The sequence below is a fragment of the Leptinotarsa decemlineata genome, unplaced genomic scaffold (assembly GCF_025532065.1).
Source record: "Leptinotarsa decemlineata unplaced genomic scaffold, Ldec_3_MD MMD2_tig00026314_RagTag_RagTag, whole genome shotgun sequence".
NCBI classification, from domain to species: Eukaryota; Metazoa; Arthropoda; class Insecta; order Coleoptera; family Chrysomelidae; genus Leptinotarsa; species Leptinotarsa decemlineata.
Genome location: NW_027412684.1, coordinates 15,562,699 through 15,585,015, shown reverse-complemented (window position 1 = coordinate 15,585,015; position 22,317 = coordinate 15,562,699). Strand labels below are relative to the sequence as shown.

General features: G+C 33.6%; 2 protein-coding genes across 3 annotated transcripts; one reads left to right on the top strand and one right to left on the bottom strand.

The window, feature by feature from the left end:
- The first annotated feature begins 14,882 nt into the window (after positions 1-14,882).
- Positions 14,883-15,489, top strand: LOC111502442 (thioredoxin, mitochondrial). Its single transcript, XM_023156528.2, has one exon. The coding sequence runs from the start codon at positions 15,026-15,028 to the stop codon at positions 15,416-15,418; it is 393 nt and encodes a 130-aa protein (XP_023012296.1). The 5' UTR covers positions 14,883-15,025; the 3' UTR covers positions 15,419-15,489.
- A 1,457-nt stretch (positions 15,490-16,946) lies between these two features.
- On the bottom strand, positions 16,947-21,889 carry LOC111502441 (uncharacterized). Of its 2 annotated transcripts, none has more exons than XM_023156527.2 (12): positions 21,629-21,889; positions 20,692-21,030; positions 20,342-20,528; positions 20,033-20,286; positions 19,258-19,397; positions 18,979-19,201; positions 18,841-18,926; positions 18,606-18,787; positions 17,843-17,993; positions 17,693-17,787; positions 17,252-17,395; positions 16,947-17,196 (listed from the first exon to the last, which is right to left on the bottom strand). In XM_023156527.2, exons 1-12 carry the CDS (start codon positions 21,770-21,772, stop codon positions 17,114-17,116), a joined length of 2,028 nt encoding a protein of 675 aa, XP_023012295.2. In that variant the 5' UTR covers positions 21,773-21,889; the 3' UTR covers positions 16,947-17,113. The 2 variants fall into 2 exon arrangements, with proteins under 2 accessions (XP_023012295.2, XP_023012294.2); XM_023156526.2 differs by having other exon boundaries at positions 18,606-18,803; positions 18,845-18,926.
- Between the last annotated feature and the right edge of the window lie 428 nt (positions 21,890-22,317).

The following is a 22,317-nucleotide window of genomic DNA, read 5'->3' as shown; positions in this document are numbered from 1 at the left end:
ATGGACACCAATATGTCTTGGCACAATCATGTCGCTGGAATTGCAAAGGCTGCTTCTCAAAAACTTGGAACACTGTTCCGAACCAAAAGCTATTGGTTTCCATCCAGAAAAGAGTCGTCCACCTGATTGGAGACGCGAATATCACTTGCAATCTTGATAGTTTGGAACATCGAAGAACGAACTTTTCTACAGTCGGCTAATTCAACTTCACTCAGCGAATCCTTGAAATGCTTGAAAAAATCCTTATTGTTTGTCATATGACTACTTGCTCCAGAGTCTATATACCATTCATGAGCTTGAGCTTTATCACTAACGTTAAAGCTAACATGAGTGTTTTCTTCAGTTTCTTCATTATCTGTAGAAACTACATTGGCTGTATTTGATTGTCTTTTCGATTTCTTATAATAAAAACAATCTTTCTTCATATGTCCCATTTTCTTACAGAAATGACATATCACATTTTTCGAGTTGCAGTGCTCGAATACCTTTTTAACAGACCCTTTTTTGTAAACTTTTAGAGCCATTTCACTAGTTGATGTGGAATTCTCCTTCCGCCTATGATACTCCTGTACTAATTTGCCTTTTACCATTTCGAGAGTCAGATCACATTCTGCCCTTCCTTCTAATGCTGTTACCAGATTTTCATAGCTCTCTGGGAGACTGCATAAAAGTAGTGCTACTTGTAGATTCTCTGCTAGATTTTCTCCCAATGTGACTAACTGATCGATAATGCTCATCATATTATCTATGAGCTTTTCCATGTCACCATTTTCAGGTAATGTTTTACATAACCGCTTCAGCAGAAAAACTTTATTGGTGAGAGTTGGTTTTTCATATTGTTTCCTTAAATTCTCCCAAGCTTCTTTGGCTGTTTTACAATTCTTAACATGTATCACTTGTGAATCTTCGATTAGTAAACCAATTGTAGCTCTCGCTTTACCATCTTTTGCATCCCAATCACTGTTCTTTTGTTCAGGTGGGTTTTGATTGACTATTCTCCATAGTTCTTCTTTCAGTAGAAGCATTTCAACCTTGTATTTCCATATTTGGTAATTATTGCTATTCAGCCTGACTATGTTGAATTTTGTCACATCCATATCAACAACAGTTTTACTTATATATGCCAGTTTTATTGAAACGTGCCTGGGCCCATAACCTGTTTGAAGATACTTTATATTTATGATGAGAACTTTATCGAGACTTTTTATAATTTTTATTTCTAGTAAAATTATAACAACTGAACTTGACAATATATATCAACAGACAACCATAGAAACATCGAATCAAAAATATATAAATATAATGTGGCTCAAATTCATTTTTGTTGTTAATCTCCAACAAGTTTGGAACATCGAAGAAAGGTTAGAGATTTGGTTCTCTTCTATAGATACTTTCATGGGAACTGTTCAAATGATTTGGCCCATTTGATTCCACCAATGACTGGTTATCGTTTTGAGGTTCAACTCAGTACACCTCGAACGGTAAATTTTCGTTATGCGGACACCCGGCGATTTTGAAAAAATTTTTGACTGTACTTACGTATTTTGATGCGTAGATTACGAATCCGAAAGAAAAAAGCGGCGCTCTTCCTTATTTAAAAAGTTACGGCCCTTCAAAGTTCAGAAAAGGGCAACTTTTCAGCCTTCTTTTTCACTAAATAAACTATTTAAAAACACAAGCATTTATTCACTAGGTCACCTTTACACCTTATTCGTCCTTCTTTAACACTTTTCACTTCAATAATCAACATTTTTCTTATAAAAATGTTAAAAAATGTACGGAGCTGCTTTTTGATTACATATCACTGTATTTTACGTTTTTAAGGTTAATGATATGGTTGGAACGACTGATGCAGTCCATATTCCTGAAGTAATTCAAATGTTTTTTACCTTCATTCTTTAGATCGTAAATTGGTTATTGGTGATTTTCTGAAATGTCTCTAGTAACTAACCTAAAAATAGAATAATGTCACCAGGAGAAGCATTCGTTTTTAAATTAAGTTTTTTTATAAGAAAAATGTTGATTATTGAAGTGAAAAGTGTTAAAGAAGGAGGAGTAAGGTGTAAAGGTGACCTAGTGAATAAATGCTTGAGTTTTTAAATAGTTTATTTAGTGAAAAAGAAGGCTGAAAAGTTGCCCTTTTCTGAACTTTGAAGGGCCGTAACTTTTTAAATAAGGGAGAGCGCCGCTTTTTTCTTTCGGATTCGTAATCTACGCATCAAAATACGTAAGTACAGTCAAAAATTTTTTTAAAAATCGCCGGGTGTTCGCATAACGAAAATTTACCGTTCGAGGTGTACTGAGTTGAACCTCGAAAATTTACCTTTTGTCCTTTTAAAAAAAAGTCAAGTGATGAAAGTTAATATTGAAATAAAAGTGTTTTGATTTCAATTATTCGATAAAGTTTGTCAATTCTACGATTTCATTCTGAAGAGCGTTCAGAAATATTTAAAAGGGAAATAGCAGATTATTCAGTATTTACTAGTAAATTGAACCCATTACCCACAATTCCCGTATACATCATTTACGAAATATTAAGCAGACTTCCATTAACCGCTAGTGAACCTAATCCTCCAATATCTTCATTAATATTCCGTAACCATATGCACCCATCACATCGCACATTTCTAATATTGAGTTTTTTCCAACCGACACGTCCCCATTACTCGTTCTGATTTAAAAAACCCATCACAGATAAGCGATTCCAATCATATTAACACTGATCAGTACGTAATGAACATGTCAGTATTGTCGCCCATTGTCTGGTTAGGGAGGGAAGCTGTATGATAACCTTATCTCGGAATCTCTCATATCTAACCTCATTCCGGGTATCTCGCCCCATTATCTGCGACACTATCAGCGTTTGTTAACGCTTTGCCAACTATTAATGTCTCTGGAGACGTGCTTCGGTTAGGAGGGACAATACCGCCGAGAGATTGACCCAAGAGTATTGCAATATGTTTGGTTCTAATGTCATTACAGAACTATTAGTATGTAACGTGGCAAGTAATTCGTTCTGAATCATTGTAACTCCACTCGATTGTAAATGAAGTGCATAGTTCTTAGAGATTGTAACACTCTTGCTCTCAGAATTGTTATTTTTATCACACATTCATTTCTAAACAAAGAGCATTGCCATTTTTTTATTGGATTCATTAAATTTTCTCAGATAATTCAATTCAAAATACTCTTCACCTCGAAATGAATCTTCATACAGGGTCACCATTAAAGTGCGCACCATATGGGAAACTTTTTTTTCGAAAAGTTTCAATGAAGTTTAACTTTGGCACTTATTTGTGCTTTAAATTTAACTTAAAATGATGCGGCCAACTGCGACCCACCGACGTTCAGTGTTTATCAAATTCAACTTTTTTTTTGAAAAAAGTTGAAAAAGTGCATTTCTAGATCGGATTTAACAAAAAGTTACTTGAAAAAGTTGTGTCTAAGGCAATTTTATATCCATATGCCAAATTTTATGCAACTATGATAAAGTTAACGTTTTGCTTATTTTTGACAGATATCCCCTTTATTTTAAAAAACAAGTTCGGTTAATTGTCATCAATTCAAGTATACATAACAAACTCATCATGGAGTTTAACTTTTCTGATACATTTTTACTTATATGGACATTTTGAGAGAGAAATTAAAAATGTGCTATAAAAATTTTAACATGACTGGTGCAAAGTTTCAATCACTTGGCTATTTTCTTGAACAAACGTCAGTACCTTCAATTTTGAAAAAGCACACACAACTCAAAAACTGCAATAAGTATTAATAAAATTACTAGAGTTGAAATCACATTGGAATTTCAATATTCAGTATTTACAGATTATTTATAAACACTAACTAGGGCGGTAAGGATGCTTACTCACGTTGAATAAAATTTTTAAGTAGATCTTGACAAACAAAATGCATGCTATGGTAGTGTCAAGTTGTTGATTTACTTGTCAAATTTTTAACAGTTATTGTTGCAAAAATGTTGTCTCTTCAGGAAAGAATAGAAATAGTTTTAATATGTGGTGAGAATACACCATACCGGCAAGTAGCTAACATTTTTAAAGAAGGGCATCCAGGAAAAAATGTTCAACATACTACTGTGTCAAGGATAATGTCGAAATTCAGAGAAACAGGATCCGTAGCAAATCAATTTAAGAAAAAGCATACTCCAAGTAAATATGATGAGGAGGCCCAACTTAACATTTGTTTAAAAGTTATTGAGCACGGGCAAACGAGCATAACCGATATTATAAAAAATACCGATTACAAGAGGGAAAGTGTTAGAAAAATTTTATTAAAGAATAAATTTTGGCCTTACAAGCCAAAATTTATTAACACATTAAAAGAACGAGATTTTGATGTCCGCTTGGGGTTTTCATTCTGGTTTCAAGGAGAGAGAGAGAAGAAAATGTAAAGTTTCCGTATAAAATTTTATGGACAGATGAGGCAACATTCTCTTCAAATGGAACGGTAAGTTCTCAAAATTGCCGATGGTGGGCCCAAGAAAATCCCAATTTCACAGTTGAATGTGGTGATCAGTATTCCTTTAAAACTAATGTATGGTGTGGGATACTTAACGACCAAATAATTGGGCCATTTTTCTTTAGGGTTTTCCGTCGGTTATCTCAACCTATTAAATAATGAGGTTAGTGAAGTTTTAGATAATATGCCTTTAAATAACGATGAAATTGGAACCTTTGGTGTGAAAGTTGAATAACTTTTTTCGAGATCAATTGCCCTAACACCAAACTGATATTTTTGCACTCGACGCGCGTTTCGCCAACAAAGTTAGCATCCTCAGGAGAAGAAAATTGATGCTCCGTATTCTTAGGGTTCTTGATGAATACTCTTCGTGAGCAAAAAAAAAAGTATAATCTATAACTCCTGACCACTCTGGATCGTTTGTAGTTTTTTTTGTGGAAAAATCCTCACTTGTTTACTTCTTAATAAATGTTCGAAAGGTAGCAAAAACGTATGTGCCTTTCTGAAAGTTCAACTAGTGTTTCCTAATATGACTGATAACCAGTCCCTGCAAAGCTTATTGTCAAATCATCGGAAAATGGAACTTTTAACGGGTGATGATCAACTGTATTGCCAAACATGTGCTAAACTAACTGACTATTAGGAAAAAACAAGTATAGCTGAGGCACTAATCAATCTAATAATGACACTGATGATCTTCAAACATGACTCAATCTCTGACGGATGCACCAAATTCTTACGAAGGTTCGAAAATGAAGTAAAATTGAAGTCTATTAATTTTTTCCAACACGAAAACTAGTCCATTTCTTCTTTAAAAGTAGTATGTAGTAATATATGTTATATTTTTTATATATATATATATATATATATATATATATATATATATATATATATATATATATATATATATATATATATATATATTGTATTTATTATAGTGTACATTGTTCTGTTACACGAACAATGTTATAGAGTAATATTTGTATATATGAAGATATATTTATAACCTTTTATTTTGACTTGCTACAAATATTTGTCCAAATGTATCACGTAGCCAATAAACTTCTTCTGTTCTATTCTATTCTACGTAGAACAGATTTTTTGGTTAATACTCCAAATTTAGAAATAGTATAAAATGTTGAAAAATTAAAAAATCTTGAAACATTTAAAATTGTATTCTCAAATGATTTTTCTTCAGCACATTGGTGACATATTACGATTCATATTGTGTTCAATGTTACGACTGGAACTATTGTCTAAAATGGTGGTGGAAGAACAATTCACATTCAAGGCGTTTTGTCAACGCCTTGAATATGGGGGCAATCAAAACAGAACGAAATCAAACATTTTTGACGTAGAAAGCCTATACACCCACGTTTTTTTCGAAGACGCACTTCAAATCATGCAGAGAAAACTATTTGTAGACCATAACCAGGTTACCAATGGAAGTAATCATGTCAATACTAGGATACTGCAATTGCAGGCGCTCGTATTCGTTTGACGGTCATCATCATGATTCAAGTATATCAAAGGATCATGGACAAGCCTCATAGTAAAACGTCTTCTGCTCCAAAAGTTAGTAATTGGTATCATATGTATCTTGGTGCCGTTGATTACATCCATCGTTGCTTCCAGTACATTCTCGAAACACAATATTCAACCCACTCTTTGACATTTGTCTGGGTCGCAACATGTTGAAAGAGTTTCAATCATTAATTAATTTTCCACAATGTTTTTTAGGGTTCTTTTCTTTTGGTCTGAGATAATTGTTGTTAGGATAATTGTGATAGGAATCACACGTTAAAAGGTGAGACCTCGTTAGTCCTTAGCTCGCACAAGTTTCTCAACTTCTGAGAGTTGTCGTTCGTATGGGGGGCGACAGCTGATTAACGGAAAAAGAGATTTTTAAACAGTTTTTCTTCAAACAAAATATCTCAAAAATTCCTCCACTCGCATAATTACCGAATACACGATTCGTAAAACGCCCAGTATTCGATGCATTATTTTCTCGCAACTCTCAACGGGCCGTCGCTGGTCTGTGTATGTGTGTGCTCAATGATTCGAGCGGACATATATTATTTTTGTAGCCGAGGGTGTAAATATGATGTCACAAAGCCATTTGTTAGCTCGCTTCCTGGTCTGGTCGGAGACAGGAAAACCGCCGAGGCCCGATATGTCGCACTCTATTTATGATTCGAAACCATTGCCGGATAACGCAAACATATATATCCTCCTCTCTTCGTGTTCAGCGTTTGTTTTACTAGACGGTTGTTGCTGTTTTGTTGTTTTATTCCCATGATAAATGGATTTTCGCGAAATGCTAGAGAAAAATCGACTCAACTGGAATGACTAGAGTTCTCAACATCAAATTTTTCAATTTGATTCCCAATTTTTGCCTTCCTAAAAATACTTATATATCATATAAACGAGTTTCAATAAATGGTGAATGGTTAAAACCCCTGCTCTTTCGCCATTTTCTACAATCAAATTGGCGGTCCAAAAATAAAAACAATTCACAATACAATTTGTTTGTCTGTTCGCTTCATCTGGTACAATGATACTATCCCATAAAAATAAATACATAATTTTAAAAATATTATTATGGATAGTGCTATTAATTTTCATCGAGTAACGGGACGGTCCATTCATAATTTTGGTACAATACAGGGCTTTTCATGATGAGCGTTGATTAGCCGTTTCTGGCAAACTATTCAACGGATCAACCTGAAAATTTCACAGTATGCATAAGTCAATATGGCCTACACGCCTAAAACATTTTAGACGAAGCGGCGTTGTCGCTTCTACTATAAAGTAGCGGCTTCTTTGATTTTTCATATGGAACACCCCGTATATAATATCATATTATGATTCATTATCACTTTGTCAACAAATTCATACACTATTCCCCTATACCTATCTATTACCGTTTAGAAGATATAAATTAATTTCGATTTTTTTTACCAAACATGAACTTTTATAAATGCTGATAATCTTGAACTCTCTTGCACTAAAACGATCAAATTTGAAATGAAGTGGAGTGATACTATGAGGATCTTCACTCCGAGTCATATTTTCATTTGCCTCATACAGGGTCTTCAAAAAATGCAGATACTTTGATCTCATGAAAAAATGAGTGGAACTCAATTTTTTCAAATGAAACACCCTGTATATTTCAACATTTTTGAGCTCTACATCCAATTTTAGATTAACTTTGTTCAGATAACACTATTTCTATTTTGAACCGTCTTCGAGATAAACTGTTTCAAACGGAAACTGACGTGGTTTTCTTGCTCGTTTCATCTCCGATGTGATGTTCAAAATGACGAAAGCCTTCGAATTTTTCGCAATAGAACTCCAACTCTAACGATCCTCATCAAAAAAAGATAAAATTTTACCCAATGCGTTTCAGAATCATCATAAAGGTATCGATATTTACTGATACTGAAGATAGAACAGGCAAACCAATATACCAAAGCCTCAACAAAAAGACATCTTATTGAAAACAAAATGGAAATGAAGAATTTGAAAATTTTCATATTGGATTTGAGCATATACAACAAAAGACTTGTTTTCTTTGATACATAACATTTATCAAAAACACAGTTCACCAGGAGTAATTTTCCTTTAATGGTAGACTGGAAATATAATTCTGGCATGTAGAATGAGAATTACAATTGCTAAAAGAAGAAGAGTTGCCAATTCTGACAATTTTTATAATCATATAATAACTACTTGAATAACTGGACCACTGAATAAATCGTATTTTATGATTGTTCCTAAAGACAAAAATCAAAATAAAATACTTGACAATTTTTTGCATTACTTCATCGACGTCGCCAAGTCTACGGCAAAAAATCAAAATGTAAAAACCGGGTCCATGTTTTTAAATACTAGACAAGGTTTTACACAGTAGTAACAAATATTTTAAGGGAATATTCATTTTTTTAGTAAAACTTTTCAAGTATGTTCAATTACAAAAAATATAAAAATGAATGGCTCTCAAGAATTCTATACTAATCACTATTGTTGCTACAACATATGATTTTCTCGTCTTTTTTGTATGATACAAACCATGTGCAAGCACATGTAGTGTTTCATTATATAAACATCTGGGCAGATCTTGAACTATAAGGTAACTAAAGGTTACATCAGTTCGGACTTCCATTGTATAATATAATATAAATTGATTTGAAATCCCTGAAAAAAAAATTAAAGAAATTATCTGAAAATAACAATTTTATTAAACAAACAACTGAAATTACAAAGAAATAACTTACAAGCTACAACAAAAAAAAATAAAAATTGAAATATTAATAAAAGCTGAAAATAAAAAATATTATTAACAAAAAATTAAAAATTAAAATTAAAAGATTCCAAACCAAGTTACGTCACGACGTTTCGATGGTTAGTATCCACAATCGTCTTCGGGTGATAACTGTATTCTTATCCTTTCCGATAATCCTCTGATGTAGGGAAGTACAAGTACTGGTTGTGGTGGCTTCTCTTCCTTGTGGAGCTCTTGCTGTCTTCTATCTAAAGCCTGTTCTATCATCACTCTGGAGTAACCATTCCGTTGAAGGTCATTTCTGATGATGCCCAGTTCCTTTTCAAGACCTTCCTTTGTATTACAGAGCCCGAAAGCACGGTCTAGTAGAGTCTTGATGATTCCTCTCTTAGTCGATTAATGGTGGTTGGATTTCTGGTTCAGATACTGTCCTGTGTGAGTGGGTTTTCGATACACAGATTTTTCCCATTAAGTGTTGGTCCTCTTCACCAGTACGTCTAGGAAAGGCAATTCGTTGTGGACTTCCTTCTCCATCGTGAAAGTGATGGAAGGACTTAGGTTGTTGATATGCTTCAGGAAAGTGTCTAGTTCTGCATTCCCATTGTTCCATATTATGAAGGTGTCGTATCTCAGCCAGACTCGACGCTTCTCGTGGGCTTCTTCAATGGCCAGAGTTTCAAACCACTCCATATATATGTTAGCATATATATGTGGCGATCCCATTGGCAGTTCCTCATCTTGCGTAAAGAATTCGTCCTTCAGTTGGAAGTAGCAGTTTCGTACACACCATCCTAGTGATTCCATGAGTACTTGTATCGGTAAGTTTGTTCTATCTTTCAGGTCCCCATCTTTGGATAGCTTCTTCTGTATGATTTAAAGTGCTTCTTCGACAGGAACGTTGGTGTAGAGGCTTTCCAGGTCGAAACTGATCAGTGGATCCTGCTCTTTGATTTCGATTTCGCCTAGTAGTTCAACGAAATGCCTTGAATTTTTCACAAAAGATGATGTTTTACCTTGCAATTGATTGATTATTGGTAGTAAAAATCTAGACTAGTTCTGAGTGGCTGAATTTCTGGAGCAGTTTTTTGTTTAGTAAAATTGTTATTTTCGGTTAATCTTTTTAATTTTTTTTTCAGGGATTTCAAATCAATTTATATTATACTAGACAGTGGAAGTCCGAACTGATGAAATACACCACAAAACATTGTCAACCACCTCCGAACAAACCTCAGAGCAGATATTTCATTACTTAGAGGCCGAAACGTATCAATCAAACAATAAAAACTGTTCAACACACGATTTCTGTCGTACATTTCAATCCTCTGCATTCGGTAAGATAAACCTTTTCGAAGGTCTGCGATTAAACCGCATGTGTAGATTACAACACGAAAGACATGATGTATTTGTGAGAGTCCTAATTCCTTTAAATGTATTTTAATCCTTCTCGCAGGGAACAGTTTTCGGTCGAGAGATTCGTCCGAAAATAGTGTAATGAATTTACACAAAGCACACGGCAGCCGCAAACAAAACCACTGAAAATTATCACGGTCGACGGACAAAGCAGATTTTCACGATTTTTTAATCGTTTTAACCCATGTTCAACTGATTTTCTCTTGTGGGAACGCTCGCATCGGTTACAGGATTATCACACGATTCTTCCTAGTCATTTATTTTCGCTTGTGGAGTGCACACAAATATTCGATTGATGAATATTTTTCCGAAGGACTTATATAAAGTATGCTGCATTAAGTTTGAAACTTGCATACATGTCTGTCACATAAAAGTCAATGTCCATCGTATTATTAGCCAGGGAAGTAGTTGTTTTACGAAAGGCTTTCACCACATTCCACTGTGGAGAAACTTTGGCGATAGGTGAATGTTTGGAAATTTGTTATTGATTTTACCAGTGAAATTTGGTGATAAATTGTTAAAACGATTTATCGATTCATGATAGCCTCTTCGTTCTCCAAATTTTAGTCCACACGATTTTATCCAAAAGGGTATTTTGAAGCAAAACATATACAAGGGTCGACCTTTCACTAGTATTGCAGAAAAATTCTCGAAATGGTGTTTAAGTAAACAATTTGATGCGTCAAACAAAACAATAAATGTATTGAAAAACATGGATGGTTTCTTTGTATTTATCTAGGTTGTGCGGTAAATAACAGTACGACCAGCTGTCTAAAGCGCTCGCAGATAATTAAATAGAAGTTATAAAGCTTCAAATCCTTTTTGTGACTTACATTAATATTAAAATATAGATATATATATATATATATATATATATATATATATATATATATATATATATATATATATATATATATATATAGTAATAGATGTAGATATAGATATAGATATAGATATAGATGTAGATGTAGATATAGATATAGATATATATATAGATGAAGATATAGATATAGACGTACACCTAGGCGTAGACGTATAGACGTAGATGTAGATGTAGATATAGATAGTAAAATATTGCGGCCTTACTAAGAGACCAAAAAAATGAGAGATGTCATTGAATCAGATCATCTAAATTAGTATTCACCCATTTTTAGGTTATAGCTACTTCAAATTCCAAAAAAATCAAAATTGCTCTGTGGGTATTTACTCTATTCTATTTCCAATGCCTTTTTATATAACACCAGTTGTTGTCCGCGGCTTCGCCCGCGTAGAATTTGGTTTGTCACGTGACATACCATTTTGAACAAAGAGTTACAATATTTTTATATCAACCCAAAACTTCACGTTTCCAACTTAAAAACTGTCTTTGAACCCCTGTTTTTCTCCCCTGGGTGTGGAAATTCCTTATTCCCTTTCTTGATGCTAGTTTACGCTATACAAAGAACCTACCTGCATATTTCAAGATTCTAGTTTCAATAGCTTCGGCTGTACGTTAATATAAGAGCAGGCAACAGCTACTAATTTATATTTTCACTTTAAAAATATATTAACTAAAAAAAATATGCCAACTGTACCAAGTAATGAATAGCTTCGAGAATTGAATTATCTTACCTATACAGAAATTCGCAAAACTTACACAAGTGTCAACGACGTCCCACACGTCTGCCTGCGTTCGGATCGCGTTCTCAGTGGTGACGCTTCATTGCTTAGACCCCCGCGTATCGTTCCCCGTCGCCTTACAGTAGACGCGATGCATATCTTACAGCGTTACGTCAAGTTAATCCTATCGCGATAACTTTTAAACGATTCGTCCAAATAACTTAGTGTAAAAGACAAAGTTTATCTATATTAAAAACTTAAAACGATAGCTGTATCAATTTTTATAATAATTTGGCAGATATTCTTGAATGTGCATTGTAAAAAAAGTATCACATTTAATTGTATTAATGGCTCAGTATTTTGCATATAGCGGCTACCACATGTATCTAACTCCAACGGTATAGGCAGCGCACGTCAAAATAGCTCTCAGGGAACAAGAATTTTTTCGAATAACTTAATACTTATCATTAAATTATGACCAAAATTACACAAAATTTTCGTAAATTGTAGCCTATATGTTATTATGATGTATAAGCTGCTTTATGTAAAGTTTCATTTAAATCCGTTCAGTCGTTTAGGCGTGGAAGAGCCACAAAAATACATACATACATCCATCCTCATAAACTTACACATTTATATTAGTATACATATAGTAGTACACGTATACGTTAGAGGCACTTGTTATTCTATCCATGAACTCTGGAATTGACTGCGGTGGTGTAACGTAAACTTTAGATTTCTTTAATCCCCACAAAAATCTAAGATAATCATATCAGATAATGCGGCGGGTCATTATAATGGACCATGGATACCTGAGTTTGGATAATTGTCATCTACTCATTTTGGAACGAAATATCTCGTACGCAGGCGGAAAGATCACCCGAAGACGATTGTGGATACTAAGAATCGAAACGTCGTGACATAACTTGGTTTGGAATCTTTTAATTTTTATTTTTCATTTTTAATTAATAATAATTTTTAACACAACACAACAAAACATGCGACTCAGACTAGTTGTCTGTTTGGTGGAATTCGTGTTTCGAGTTTGTTTCCGAAACTTAAACAAGTTTTTTGTTTCTGTTTTCGAAAACGAAACTATTCGCAAATTAGTCCTTGAAGTATGCGATACAAAACCACAGCTCATTTCATCTTTTCAGAACTCGTGAATAGAAAAAAGTACATACTTTCAACGAAATTGTCCAGAAACATTTCATAATGTAAAAAATAAATTTGTGGACAAACTGCATTATTATCAGGAACAAAATAGTGAACATCTCGAACATTTACTGAACTAAACTGGCGTGAGTTGTAGTAATACCACCAAGCCACAAAATGGTATCGATTAATGTCTGTTTTTTAACGAAAACTTTATTTGTCGAAACCGGGAGATTAACCAGTGTGACAAAACCACGAGTAGGTAGGACGAGAAGGGGGGGATATTTGCGTCCGCACTGTATATTCCGTAATACCCACGTTCGTTTTCTACTATTACGAAAATTTATTATTCCAGAAATTTGAATGTGAATACCCGGTTGAGATATAGCTTCAAATTTTGGTTAGTTTGATTCGAGTTTAACTGTGAAATATGACATTTGTAAAACTTTACTTTGGCGCATTCAATGAATTATAATCATAACTACATTTCTATTATATATGACCATCGTTGAAGACACGCAGCTTTTTCCCATAATCATATTAAACTCCACATTTTCAATAATTTTCACAAACGAAAAAATCTGTCACACAAAAAGAACCCACCCTATCAATAATCGAAAATAGGTAAATCATAGCCAACACCTTGTTGAGCTTAGAATCGATTTTCAGAGAGAATATCAGAATAAATGAAACGTACGTAGAAAAATCAAATTTGTATTCACAAATTAATTTTATAATCTCATGCAGTCTAAAAACATATCTACCTACATCAGTAAATTCGCTGTAACTATGTACATCAAGGCTGGGTACCGATAAAAAATGTTTTCTATATACAAATGTCAAATATCCTTAATGTAAAAACTGAAGGAAAAATTTTTGCGGTCCCTTTCCAAAAATACTCCAATACCTAAAGCCATTCATCAGATAGAGTTAAAAATAACTGAAATTAATGCCAGTGCGGGGTGATGCAGAATACGTTTGTTCGTTTGTAACTAGTCCTGACCACAATCACGGAATGATAGGTATTTGGTGGCAGAGTGCTGTCATTACATTAATTCTTTTAACAAGAGTGACTCAGGTGATGGAATCGAATAACTTCATTGATTACTCCATAATCAAGATGTTTTGAAAGTTCGCGAATTTGGTTGAATTTGAAAGACAAAAAAGTCTTCATCAAAAAAACATCAGTCTTCTGAAAAAGTATTTTCGAAAGTTGATGTTAATTGAGTTCGAGTTACACTAACGTCAAGCCACGTTCAAGTTAACAAATATTATTAATAGGATCAATTACCGATGATGGTTGTTAATCAACGAAGAAATAATTTGGGTTGTCAAATTATTTTGACGATAGGTGTTCTTCCTATAAAATCAGCCTTTTTATTGTGATCTATTCCTCTGGAGCTGAAGATAGAGATCATATTTTCAAAAATCTTCGAATAATATGCTCTACTCTGTGATTTCGGGTCAAATACAGGGTTGCGTTTAGGCAACGCAGTTTATAATATTTCGATGATGAGTGCCAGGTTGCATATATTAGGGTTTTTTGTTATTTTGTATAATTATCACATTCGTCTTCATTGTGTTGGTTTTATGGGATTTATTTGAGACTTAATTTTTGAATTATGTATAACAGAATGGTGAGTCCGTTGGTTACGTCTTTCAAACTTCAAAATTACATACTTCAATTTCAGCTATGACTACAATTGGTAATGTAGGAATTGGTCTCTTTGTTTTGATTATACTGTGGATAATTACCCTCGCAATTTTTGTCATTGGTGTAAAACTCCAAAGCAATATATCTTGGATTACCTTGGGATCAGCTACTGCAATAACTATAATCCTGCTGATAATACCTACAGATAAGGGCACCCCCATCGAAGAGTTTGATGTTGTTGTGAGTGCACCGATCAAATAATAATGATCATAATTATACTTCTTTATATTTCAGGAAAAAGACTACTGTATAATATACAAAAATCTCCTCCTTTCCATCTTATTACTCAGCTGTTTTGTTGGCTTTATTTGTTTCTTTGTGTTCCACTGCATAGAGCCAGTACGGCCAAAGCCCATTAAAAGTTTTTATTACGAAGACTGAGAATGAATAGAATAGCGCGTCTGTTATATTGTCATTCAAGGACATTCACTTCAAGCAACGTGTTGAGCAGAATTATCAACATCAAAAACAATGATGAATTCCTCTCGAAAGTGATGCACTCCGACAACCCAGTCATTGTTAATTTCCACGCTGAATGGTGCGAACCTTGTCACATCCTAACCCCAAAAATGAAAGAACTTATCGAACCTAAGGACAATATCGATCTAGCCATAGTGGATGTAGAACATAATGCAGAACTGGTGCATACTTTCGAAGTGAAAGCTGTACCGGCAGTGATTGCTGTGCGAGACGGACTGGTAGTTGATAAGTTCATTGGTTTGGTGGACGCTAACATGATAGAAAGTCTGATAAATAAACTGGACAAAAAACTGTGAACAGTTTCATATATTGTTATGAATTTGAATGTATTTATATCAGTTGAATGATAAATAAAATTCTCAAACAATCTGTTTGTTTATCAAATACCAACAAAATAATAATAACCTTTACTTTCCTTCAGAAGCAACATATAATTGTATATTTTTCAAAATCAACAATACTGTGGAAAAAACGATTGGGTAACACAATGTGCAGCCTAGCTTTAAAAATTCAAGCAGTACAAAACTTTTTAGGTAATAGCTGGAGCGTATATAGATTTTATGAGGTCTGTTCAGTCCTTCTTGTGGAATGATTATTAATTAGTACATATCATGACACAGTGATATGGAGCTACAAAAACATATGATTTTGAAATGGACAAAACGACTGAAACGACCTGATACTATTATAAAGTTTCTTCTGCAACACTGTTTCTATAATTTTGAGTTATATATTGACACGGCAGAGTCTTTAACTTGTCAAAGACCTCATTAAATCACCATTTAGTTGATTTTATAATTGTGCTTTCAATTAACCTACACTCTTATCTTTATGTTTAGAATTAATCCACTTTTATTATTTTTTAGATGAATTTATCTTTGTTAACTCCAAACAAGGATTTCTGTATTTGTGACTTGCCATAAAAGTATTATAGTATGTAAAATGGTCAAATAAAGTACTCTACTCTACTCTGTTCTTTTTTTGAATTGGTCATATTTGCTCAAGGTTTCATTTATCATTTACGATTTCAGAAGTTGAAGATTCTTCACCACCCCCATAAGCTGTCTCGAGTTGCAGAAGACTTCTAAATTGGCATTTATATTTGTTTTCAGAATATGGCAATGAATTCTTCATACCTTTTATCACCCACCAGTTGAAAGTAATTTTGGAAAACAAACATCTATATCAATCTTTATTCAACATGTTTTCTGCAATTACAGTCCATAACCTCGAGACAAAAGTTTCCCAACGAGAAAAATTGCATCCCATAGATCGCGATACAAATTGTCCCATAAGTCAACGTTGTCCATCAGACTGATCATTTTCATAGGTCCTGTATGCTGTAGGTCTGTTTTTTAAATTGACTATGAATGAAGCAAAAGACTAAGGTGTTGCTCAAATGCTTCCAACTAGTTACCTTGCAGTAAAAGAAAGACGTCGTCAAAGTATGGCGCTTTGAAACCGACAGCATTGGCAAGAGCCTCCTTTATCTTCAAAATTCGATGTTGAGTTCTCTGCCGATCTCATAGATGGCGCCGTCGACCTTACTCACTTAGGCTTGTCTTTTAAGGACCGTCAGTTGGGTCCAGCAACGCATTTGTGGTTCAGCCTAGCACCACTGATAACACCTATGGTGTTAAATCATAAATTTATTGTGTTTGGGATTGTTTCCACTCTAGTAATAGGGGAGGAATGGAGGATGCAGGATGAAAATGTTCAATAAAAGCACTGGATATTCAAATCTTTTCTCAATGATTTGTAATACTGAACTTGCCAGCAATAATAGTAGAGAGGGTTAGAAAAAATGTCATTTCAGATATCAGATGAAGTGCAATAAGAAACGCTGTACTATTTAACCAAATATGTACACTTACAAACAATCAATAACAATTAAACACACTATATACTGAAAATACAAAAATATTTTCTCTTAATATAATAACTTGATCACAGGCTACACAATAAAACCGTTGAGAAGCACCGTCTAATCTTCATTCGAAATTAATGTTCTCGAACTTCTTGCTATCGATTTCTGGCATATCCTCGTTGATATTTAGCCTATCTAAATCCAGTGCTAAAAATTAATTTATATTGAAAAGGCCCAAGTACATTTTCTTGTTTTTACTTACATTCTTCCTCCTGTAGGTGCCTTTCAATTTCTTTGAACTGAGAATAGACTGTTATATATTTTTCAGCCAATTCATAAGAATGGAATGCCATCAAACTCAGCATCTTTACCGTTATTTTATTTTTGAAAAATGTATCCCATTCATCTGAAAAATACAAAAGTTGTGTAACAAAAAACCTAACGTCATAAGTACACAAATAACAAGTTTTTATTTAAATTACAATGCTGAAGTATCCTCAAGCAATTAAATTGAAAATGGTTCTATGCATAATTCAGGGGATATCTCTCATATTTTTTAATCTATAAAAAATTTGAAACCAATTCAGAGGTATACTTGATACATGATGGTTCTAGTGGCATATAATTTGAAATTGAGGAAAACATCCCCATTACTTTCTACAGAAAAATAGAACGCACACAAATAACTTCAATATTCACTCACTTGTACTTTGCCCATTCTTGAATTCTTTATGTCGTTCTAAAGCTCGGTATAAAATTTCTACTTCTAATTTGTACAACTGAGGAAGGCATTCACACCTGAAAATATAAACGTAACAGCACTATGAAAATATAAACCAATAATTTGTCTCACTCTTTCACATTCTGGTGATGTACAAAAAAAGAAGACTTGTAGGTGTTGTACATAAAGCACAGCAAATTCAAACTGACATCTAGTGGGATACTATCTAACTTGTATATACACCTGTCAAACATAAGGCCGAAGATATAGAAGCGACAGGCATCTGAAAATAAATTTAACAAAACAAAAATTCTAAATTAATTTGAAAAAATATCTAATGTTTGTATAGATATATTCTCTGATGAGTGCATTTATGTGTATGCTGATTTATCTTTTTTTGTAGCTCTGCTCGATCTTAGTTATGTTCTTAGTTGTTTTTTTTTTCTCCCTACTATTAATATTGTATGATTCTTGAGAAAAACGATAAGTTTATGTATATTCTGTATTATATATGATATTAATTTATAGACATTTTTCAACAGTTTCATAAGAAAATATTTCTTTATTATGTTCAGTACACGAAACTGACGAATCTGTGAGTTATGTGAAAGATTAAAAATATACCCTGTTGAAGTGAAAATTAATTATGTAAGTGAGAGGTGCAATAATGCCACTTGTAACGAATTTATGATAAAAATCATATGTAGGTTTATGAGCAAAAGCTTTTGTGACATTAATAAAAAAAGCTTTCCATACATAACATGTTTATTTATCCTAGACTGCTATATTTCTACTATCTGCTTTTTGTACAAATCTGTTATTATTTGATTTACAAACCTTTCTTGAACTCTATTTATCTGGTTCAAAGTCACAATTGCTATATTACTCAACTCACCATTATTGAAATAAACAACTCCTTTTTTGGTAGTGGAACAACTTTTCGCTTTGTTCAATAGGAATTCGATAAAAGACGTACACTGAGATGCCTCCTTGAACAAATATGTTATATCAAGAATAATCTGTGGAGGAGGCCTAAGAAATATCAGCTCTCTAGTGAAGGAACAGACCAACTCGGGGCTGAAAAGAAAATCAGCTAATAAACGTTTAAATCACTTTCCTCTTCAACTTACACACATTCATATTTCTTCAATTTACAAATGTTAGTGAATACTGTCAGTGATGATCTTAGGAACGTCGACATTGCCTCTGCTTTTCTCTAAAAATATACAGAATTAGGAGTTTCGTAATACTTCTGTGCAGATACCTACAATCTCACCAATAATTTTGGCGATGTTGATGAGTTTATTCAAAAAATGAAGCCCAGTATGAAACCTTTTTGATAACATGTACGGCAACTGTTTCACAATCGAGTCTTGTTCCGATAAATTGATTAATTTTTCTCCAAGGATATACCTACTCAGATACTCGCAATATGGAAACAACTCGGCAAGAAAGCTTACGACCAGTCCGGATTTCATACCCATTTCATCTCTGTCAAAAACAAAAAAACTAGTTCAAACTTTAAAAAAAAATTATTATTAATTCACCTTTTACATGACTTGTCCAAGAAATTCTTCTTCAAATAAATAGAGTCAGCTTCTAAAATGTCCTCGGTACCCAAATTATTTTTGATTCGTTCCAATAAGTCTTCCAAATCTGTGAGCAACTGCAGGCTTATGCAGACTACCTGAGATACAATGATTATGATAATAATTTCACTGCCCATGTTATCAAAAACATCACGTGGGAAACATTAAAAAAACAGTATTGTAATGGAGCTGGGTAGCTAAGGTGAAGTCAAAAGTACAAAGGATAGCCCCACAAAAGAGAATTACCTGTTGGTAATCTAAATCAATAAAAGGCAAATCATGTTCCTTGATATTTTTAACCTTCCACGATCTAAAATATTGATAAATTCAAAATGTTGATAATAAAAGGACCTAGACTGTTCGATTTTTGGTGTCTTACATGTTCTAACAACCTACTTTTCAAGTAACATCCTGTTTGTCCCACGAACTATTTTGAGTATTTTTGGAGTTCAAACAAACTGAAAAGGAAAATGTCATTTTCGTGTAATTCAATGTTTATAGTTTTGAAGTGGCTGTTTCAAATGGGTTTTTTCTTTCAATTTGTATCTGAAAGAAACTTTTCTGCATGATCTAAACATCTTTGTTGAGGGTTTATTTTCGACTTAACTACTTTCCTTTCTTTGTGAGTTTTCCATATTTTTTTTATAAATATGGCATAGAAAGACAAAAAACATTCAATTCACAAACAAATCTCTCTTAAATGAAATATAAACTATTTTGGAAGCTATCACACCTTATTGATATTCGTGATGTTTTCCCTCATATTCAACTCTTCTTTGGTGCACTCTGCCAACTCAACCATTACAGGAATAACGTTATCCATATCCACATGACTTTCCTCAACCACTACACTGGTAGATACAGTCTGATTTTTGAGGTAGGGAATAGCATTCTTGGATGAATGTGTCAGTTTGTTTTCAATGATGTGCTTCTCAATTTTTGGGTTATTCAATGTCATTTTCGATACCAGTCTCTTCAAAGGATACACTAAAAAACTTTAATTATCAATAATGTTTCGAAAAAAAGGTTTAAGATTGTTAACCTGGATCTGCGATTATGTGGAGTTTGTCTTTTGCTGCTCTGGACTGTTCTGTGACAGTTTTTACTACTGTCTGCTTTATAATTTGTTTACTTGTTCCCATCTTTGAACTGTTCATTGAGGCATTGAGAGAAAACTTGGAAAAATCCACCACTTTCTGACTCTGCTTCAAATTCGCTATCTCAAGATTCTGCAATAATAATAATAACAATAAATGATCAGGAGTATAATGTGCTTTATGCATTAAGCAACCAGTTAAATAAAATACAAAATACATATATACCGTTTATACCAATAAATAAATAATCAAAAAATAAATGAGTTTATTCATGTGTTTATTCAAAATGACTTACTTTAAACTCCAGTTCACTTTTCATAGACTGAATTTGCTTTTCCTTGATACCCAATTTATTTTTCCATTCACCCTGAGACTTCTGCTGTTCAATATTGATATGCATTTTAGTCTCAGAAAGTTGATTCCTCAAGATAGATATCTCCCCAGCTTTCTCCTCGCATTGCTGTTGAAGCCTTTGGATTTCTTTTTCATAATTGATTACATTTTCTTTGTTCAAATTCGTCTTGCTTGTTCCAGGTCGTATGCTCATTTCGAACTGAGTGGAAGAACAAATTTTGCCTGGTTCTTTGAAAGCATTATAACTCGGTAGTATACTGGCATTCAAATTGTCTTTATCCTAGAAATATAAGTTAAAGATCAGAGTCAACAATAATTTATTTATCACTGCAAACTTCTGTACAAATATAAAAAGGACTACTTAATGAATTTATCCGTCTAAAATTTCTGTCCTATCTTTAAAAAAATAATAGCCGCCTCATTGATAATTAGAAACCTATACTTATAGTACTTATAGTGATCTGTAGAGTTTTCAAAAAGCATACCCTACTTTCTCAAAAGCGGGTGGAGCTCTAGCACTTTTCAATTTTACTACCCACTGTGGGAAACTGGGGCAAACTGTTTTTTTTTTCAAGAATGAACACATTGCTCAGATATGTAGATGACCACTAGAAAAATAAGCATTGAGAAAGTATTATTGATTACACAAGCCCAAAATATACAATTGTCAATACATATTTTTCAATTGTCTGATTGAAAAAAATATACACCACTCAATCTGCATATATAAGATGTTATTAATGTCACACAAAGAGTGTAAACATTAAGGATCCCGAGATTGATCCCTGAGGTACTCCAACTCTCACAAGTTTCTTCCGATCAGAGTTACAAATTATAACAATTTACATGTGGAATACATTGTAAAGTGGTGAACTCACTTCATTCAGGACTTGGGTGGCCCGGTTAATACAATCCTCCAAGATACTATCATCGAAATCATCGCCCCACAAGGCATCAATATCATCATCCAATTTCTGCTTCTTGGTGTTCTTCTCTATGGAATTGGAAACTCTTTTTGTCATGGTGGTTTAAAAACTACAAAAACAACATTATACAATAAACTAAGAATCAACAAATATTACACAAAACAAATTTGAATTTAGGTTAGGATCACATGTTGACAGCTGTCAGAAACTGAATCTACAGAAAATCACATATGAAAAAAAATCAGCATCGTTCGTTTGTATTTCTCAGAAACACCACTTCTTAGCTGAACTTCTAACTGAACTATTGCATAACGAAATACGGGTTGCGGTTCAGTAAAGTGAACTACAGTCCCAGCAGCCATGTAACTTATCGAGATCAATTCACGATCGACTAGATATCGTTTTCTTTACTAATGTAAATGATTTTTCTTCAGCTCTAGTTGTATTCACAGAATTCAGATTAGGTCTCAGTGAAAATGAAAATACTCCTGTTATCCAAAAGAATGCAACAGCGGGTAATTTCAGTCTGGTCATCGGACTTTTAAGGGATAGTAATTTCAACCCAATTGTGGATGGGCCCGCCCCAGGTCCACTTAAGTGTGGCCACATTTGGATTTAACAACAACGGACGTTACCAACTG